Source organism: Tenrec ecaudatus, chromosome 6, assembly GCF_050624435.1.
Source record: "Tenrec ecaudatus isolate mTenEca1 chromosome 6, mTenEca1.hap1, whole genome shotgun sequence".
Taxonomy (NCBI): domain Eukaryota; kingdom Metazoa; phylum Chordata; class Mammalia; order Afrosoricida; family Tenrecidae; genus Tenrec; species Tenrec ecaudatus.
Window position 1 is genome coordinate 86,886,367 of NC_134535.1, and position 6,938 is coordinate 86,893,304.

At 43.0% G+C, this 6,938-nt stretch overlaps 1 protein-coding gene across 2 annotated transcripts in view; it reads left to right on the forward strand.

Annotated features, from left to right (window-relative positions):
- SENP1 (SUMO specific peptidase 1) overlaps positions 1-4,599 on the forward strand; it is a 47,345-nt gene extending 42,746 nt beyond the window's left edge. For both annotated transcript variants that reach the window (XM_075551814.1, XM_075551813.1), the window contains exons 16-18: positions 499-583; positions 2,021-2,116; positions 3,078-4,599. In XM_075551814.1, the coding sequence (XP_075407929.1) occupies positions 499-583; positions 2,021-2,116; positions 3,078-3,140 (244 nt within the window). In that variant the 3' untranslated portion in view covers positions 3,141-4,599. The remainder of the gene's footprint in view (positions 1-498; positions 584-2,020; positions 2,117-3,077) is intronic.
- Positions 4,600-6,938: the final 2,339 nt, after the last annotated feature.

A 6,938-nucleotide genomic window follows, 5' to 3' on the forward strand; every position in this document is an offset into this window, starting at 1 on the left:
CCTCTTGGCTGTACTACTGTGGTAGTCAAGAGGAGGGAGATTCCAGAATACAGTTTGTGCCCCTAAAGAATGCCCTATAACATGTATACACTTCTTAATTGTTGTTTGGAATGGATTTCCACTCAGGAGAATCAAGCCTTGTAACAGTAAATAAATAATTCCATAATGTTAGAAAAACCTTTTTCTATTAGGTTGAGTCTAAGAACCATATAAGCCAAGGGCAAGAAGAAAAAACTTTTCAGGAGGAGCAGTAGACAGAGGGAGTTGGAATGTCAGATTCAGCCACCTTGCTCCTCATGGTGGGAGTAGCGAGAGGCAAGCTCAGCTCAGCTCAGCTAGTGACTGCAGCAGTCCAAGGAGGTCTGCTCCGTATGCTAGACTATATTCCTTTCAGGGGTAGGTGACCCTCTTCCTGAGCACTATCAGCCTTATTTCTTAAGGTAGCACTTGTCCTCAGACATCCCCATAGCGCCTCTTATTCTTTTTCAATACTTTTAGGCAATACCTAAAGCAAGAGAGCTTTGACAAGAAAAGAGAAGCATTTGATACCAATGGTTGGCAGCTCTTCAGCAAGAAAAGCCAGGTATGTTTCATCTTGATGAGGTAGAAAACCTGAGATTAGGGTATTTGGGAAGAACAGGATGTTACTGTTTGCATCCCAGAACCCTCTCTCTCTCTCTCTCTCGCTCATTTATATTACTTAGAAACAATTTCTTAAATTATGGTTTTGGGGAAAGTTTATAACAACAAATTTAAGTTCCACTTCAACAATTTTGATAAAGTTGTTCCTGTGACGTGTTACAGTTTACATACTGTGTCAGCATCCTCTTGATTGTGTTTGTTCTGTTTCCATTGACGGAGTTCCCCTCCCCTCCTTGCCTTCTCCTCTTTGACTTTGGGGAGCTGCTGGTCGCTTGGGCTCATGTATGTAATTAGTGGGTTGTCTGAGGGAGCCCCGTGCTCACTGGTGAGAAAGTGTCTTGGAGGCCCGGCTATGATCTGGCTGGAGGTGACGCCACCGCTAGTGTCAGTTCCAAGCTCAAAGGACGGAGTAGAGCCACAGTCTCGGGGGGTTCCTCTGGTTTCTCAGCCCAGTAAGTCTGGCTATTGTTCAGAAATTTTATATTTGTTCCACATTTTTCTCCCCTTCTTTGGTGTTTCTGGCCAGAACTGTCAATGGTAGTAGCCAAGTCCCAACTATTTCTTCTGGTCTCAAGTTAGAAAAGGCTGTGGTTCCTGTGGGTTATTAGTCCTGTGGACTAGATTCTTCTTTGAATCTTCCTTCTCTTTTGCCCTGGAGGAGTGGAGACCAATAGTTGTGTCTTTAGTGGCCTCTCAGAAGCTTTTAACACCCCAGACACCACTCATTAGACTAACATGGAGACCATTGTGTTTGTGGATTGCTTTAGACAGATTGACTTGTTATTTCCTCCAACAGGTCCCACGTTTTCTGACCAGACAGACCAGTCTTAGGAGTTCTTTGGATATGTCTAGGGAGTCTCCATATTATGACCCTTAGATGCATTATTATATATATGGGTATTTATTTTATTTTTCATGTATCTTGGAGTATATACCTTTCTCAGATACATCATTGCCAGAGATTCCCCCCCCCCCCCAGTTTGTAGGTTCTCTTCTTTCTTTTCAGGGTAGTTATTGGCACTTTGCAATAGTAGGTTATTTGTGAGAAAGCTAGTAATGTTTCCTGTGAAGAGCTACGCTTTCTAGATGCCCAGCTGGTTTGTTGAGCATTTTTCTCAAGTTGATAAAAGAATACTGATTGGCCCTTTAGGAAGGGACAAGTTTTTGCAAACTGAGATGCCCAGGTGGTCTAAGATAGCCTCCTGGGCAGTTAATTTATAGGCCTGAGATGCTTTTTTTTTTTTTTCTGGGAGCTTCTATGTTTCAAAATTCAGAGAAACCTGTGAAATTTAGGTTCAGTAGTTCTTACTTATAATACAATAAGAACAGAGGCACTCAGGAGGATATCACCTCTTTGTTGCTATTATTGCTCTTTCAGGAAATTCCACAGCAGATGAATGGTAGCGACTGTGGGATGTTTGCTTGCAAATATGCCGACTGCATTACCAAAGACAGACCAATCAACTTCACACAGGTGAGCTAGGCCTTCAGCAAGAAACTTGGGGATTGCCTTGCCTCCAGCTCTCCCTATAGATGTTTTCATTTGCTTTGCTTAGGGGGCTCTGCCCTCAGCCTCTAGCATGCTTCAGCCTACAGATCATAAGGCTGGTGCTTATAGCTTCTGACATATCATAAGGGGAAGAAAAGGAGAGTCGTAGACCACATCTTCGTTACCTTGTTTTCACACTGTCTCCCATCTCCTTCAAATTCTTTAAGAAGCATTAAAGAGGCCAGAACAAGTTGTATTCCTTTGCCCTGGGTTTGATTAGGAGTCAGGTTTGGGAACAGGGACACCTCTTGAACTCTCAGTATGATTGTGGTGCTCTTTCCCTCTTTTTTCCTCTCTCAACTCTTGGTGCAGCTGATCACTCTTCTCTCAGTGTGTGCTTGGTCGTTTCCATTCGTGGGGTCTACCGGAGCCAAAAGGAGGTTGAGACTACAGTTAACGGCCTATTTTGCTGTGGTCTTCACTTTATGCTGCTATTTGAACCAATGGCTTTGCCAAACTTTTCCACCATAAGCCCTTGTCTAGACTAGGGTCACTCTCACACTTCCCTAACTATTCACCGAAACAAATGAGTTTTAAAAAATGCCAAGCCCTCAGGCACCTCTTAAAAATTCAGCATAGAGTTCTTGATAGATATAATTTTTCACCAAAATTCATGGAGATAACTGGTTATAGCCTGGGGACTGCTGTCCATGCTCAATAAAATTGTTAGGCTGCACCAGTGTTTTAAGGAGATGAGAAGGAAAAGCAGCTGGAAGGGGGGAAAGCCCAATTAATCAAGAATGAGCAGTTTGAAAGAGCGTAAAGGCAACTGAGGCTGTTTTACTTGGGAACGTCCAGGAGAGGAGGAGTCTGGGGATGAGTCTGTTCATGGTGGTTTGGTCTGGATGAAAGAAAGAAAAATGATGGTGTCTTTGTGTCCCCACAGCAACACATGCCATATTTCCGGAAGCGGATGGTTTGGGAGATCCTCCACCGAAAGCTCTTGTGAAGACTCTGAGCCAGCACACGCTGACCTTGTTGGGGACCAGCTCTCTGTTTTCTACAACTAGAGACCCTGTAAACAGCTGCTCCCGACCCTTCATTCTTGTAAAGCCCGTGATCTGGACCAGGCCTTGGCAAGATGCATTCACAAGCACATCTGCCTTTCCTTTTGTATCTCAGATAATATTTTTGCAAAGCAATTTTGGTGCTGTGAAAGGGATAAGGGACATCCCTAAGCTGAAGAGAAAGACTTTTCACTTCTTCAGTTCTGCCATCTTCTTTTCAAAGGGCTCCGGCTTCACTCATTTCCTAATAAGGGAACGGAGAGAAGCTTGGAAAGAATCTTGGTTTCATTTAAACTCTTGTTGTTAGGCCTTATTACGAGCTAGGAAAAGGCATTAACAAAGAGGTAGGGATAAAAACCACCAGCATATACACGCACACGTAGACACACATGTGATTTTTCGAGACGTGTGGTCAGGACTGACTGTAAACTGGACTGTGGGGCACATGCTGAGTCTCCTCCTCCAGGACTTTTTATATGCCCTTTTGTAACGGTCATTCGCCTCTTTACAGGATAGTTTCCTCCCATCCTGAGACGTAGCACTTGGTTCCTGGGTGGGCCCCGAAGTCCCAGGCAGTCTTTCCCTGAAAAGCAGGGGTGTGGGTACGCTAGCAGCACACGATAAGGGACAGACCCACCCAAGGAGTGGCTCAGTGGAGCAACAAAGCACCACTTTGACTGCCGCCTGCTTCTGACCAAGAAGAAAGAAGACCTCAGTCTGTAGCATAAAAGTCAGCCTTGGCTGGATGCAGGTCTAGTTTGGTCTGTGGCTAGGTAGTTTAAATATGTTTCTAACCACAGAGAATTTAATATATATTTTTCACAGGAATATGCTTTTCCCCCTTCCCCTTAAAGGCTGAATGTGTTCATCATTTTAGCCTGTAAATTTATGTCCATTTTCCAAATTTAGCTCCAGCACACACAGATCCCAGACCCTATGTGTAGAGCGTTTGTGAACTTCCTAATGGAACATTTCAAGGCCTGGGTGAGCTTTGGCTTAGGGGTCAAGTTACAGAGGCTGTGAGATTTTCAACTGGAAAACGGGTGGAGTTTGGACTACTCAACTTGAGATTGGAAACCTATTATTTCTTTTGTCCCTTCCAGCATTTCCTGCTACCCTTTCAGAGCTCCTCAGGCGTAGATTGTGAAAATGATCCAGTGCCAGTGTCATTTTGTACTTCTGTTCCAAAACGGGAACCTTTTATACTTTTTTCTTGTATTGTAATAGGTAGTTTTGTATGAAATATCTTCTCCTCTCCCTTATATCCCATCCTTCCCAGCATTGTGCTTTCTCCCTGAGCTTATTGGAAATTTTACTCTGTTTTGTACTGAGCTTGTTCAGAACATTTTTCTATGTTTTACCACCGGTTACCGTTGAAAAGAAAACTATTTTTTTTAAATATTCCATTGTTAACTGAATGTTAATGTTTCCACTCCAGCAATTAGATCTCCTACTCTTTTTCATAACAGCCAGCCTTTGGGGAGCAAGGTGGGGAGACCATCTTTTTTTTCCCGTGTGTGTGTGTGTGTGTGTGTGTGTGTGTGTGTGTGTGTGTGTGTGTGTGTAAGTTTTCCCTCTGAGTTGCTGGGACCATTGACCTTACCCTTTAGAAAGCTCTAGTCACACAGTCTGATTGCAGGGCTCTTGAACATTGTCTGAGAACATTGTCTGATGCGTACTGCATACTGTGCTTAAGTGACAGCTTGAAAGGTGGCAGGATGGTACAGTTGGACCATGAGTCAAAATCCCACAATTGTCTGGAGGACTCAGAACAAGATAGTTTTGTGTGTTTATTGTTTGTCCATTTAGGTAACACCTGTCATACCTTCCTCACAAACTTTGTACAGACCAAAGCAACAAATATTTATTGCCATGTACAGCAGAAAATGAAACAATGCAACAAAATATTGAAAAAATATATGTAAGAAATGATTGATCTGTGAACTCGGCCCCCTTTCTGACCAAAGCAGTTTTATGCAAGATAGAGTTGCAGATCTTAAGACCACATGCTAAGCATAAGCCAAGCTGAGAGCGAGAGAGGTGTTCAGCCCAGTATCCTTCCGTCTAGACCAGCATCTTCATTCAGTGTTGAAATCTAACATCCATCTGTCATGGACCATAGAACTTACACTCAGTGTTAAAGATGGGAAAGAGGGACAGCTGGTTAAGAGATCATGCTGAACACCATTAAGGGAGAACTTAGACACATGCATCTTATATGAAAGGAAAGAAACGAGACTTTGAATTAGGCTACGAGTCTTGAAATGGTAACCCAAACTACCTCTCTGGCCTACCAAGGGCATAGTAGGAATAGTTCCAATTGTGTGAATGGTTGGATCAGATGTCTAAGGTCTTGTTGAACTCTTGGGTTTCTGGAATGTTACTGAAAACCACAATGTTGCTGGAGACAGGAATCAAGGTAGAGATACAAAGTTTAATGCCATTGGTCATAGTGACTTGGTTTTAGTCTTGTCTAATGGGCCAGGCACAGCTGTAGACCTCCATTTTGAGGAGTAGCCTTGAGTACTTGCTTCAGGAAGCTGCCCTTTCCCCCCAAAACAACACAAGTTCTGGGAAAGGAAAGTGTGTGGGGGAGAGGCACTTAAGGAACTCAGGATCTTCACTCAGCTGGTTACTGTTACTCCCAGGTTACTATTTTATTCTTTTAATAAATTTGTTACAAACAAGAACATAGCCAAGTCCCATCTCTTTGGGATCTCCCCAAACCACTCCCTAAAACCTCTTACTTTACCACCTACAGAGTATCCCTTATAATCAAAGTAATATAACTCCTTAAGGTATTTGCCACTGTTTATTAGATTGTGGTGATTTGTGTGTTTCTGAGATGCTGGAAGTTGCACCGCTGGTATTTCAAATATCAGCAGTGTACCAATTGTAGACAGCTTCCAGACCATGGCAGACCGGAGGACAGAATAGGTAGTCCATTTCTGAGGGATGAACCGCTACAAACCTTAAGAATAACTATGGAACACAATATGATCACAGTGCCATCAAATGACCCTCTTAGAAGGCACTCAGGAGATGACTGAGAAAGACAGCCTCTTCCAAGTTGAGTCAGCCTGGATGTAGACGGAGCAAAGTTCAGGGGACCGTCATTTGCTCAAAATGAGAATAAGCAGCTGCAAACAATATTCAGAATGAGGGGCACATTAAGTATGAACCTGGGGAAACTGAAAGTTGTCTAAAATGAAATGGAACGCAAAAAGCTGTCCTAGGCAGCTCAAATAGACTGATACTGGCCACTTGAGGCAGTCGTGACGTACTATGCTGTACATGACAAGTTCAAGAGGAATCATGCCATGTTCATTGTCAACAAAATTCCCAGATCAACTTCAAAGTACAGTGCTGCCTGTGATAGGCCTACGTGGAAGACCACTTAATACAAATCATTCAAATTCACATACCAACCGCTAAAAATGAGAAAATGAAGAACTGTACATTTCTTCCGTTTGAAATTGAGCACACATGCAATCAAGATGCGTTGGTAAATACTGGTGATTAGGATCAACGTGAAAGTTGGAAACTGATCCATTGGAGCATGGACTTGGTGATAGAAATTAAGCTTGATCACATGATTGAATCTTGCAGGAGTAAAACCTTGTTCATCCCAAATACCTTTTTCCAACAACCCAAATGGTGACTGTACATACAGACCTTGCCAGGCGGAACACAAAAGAAGCAAGTTGACTACATGTGTGAAAACAGGCAAAGCATAGCTC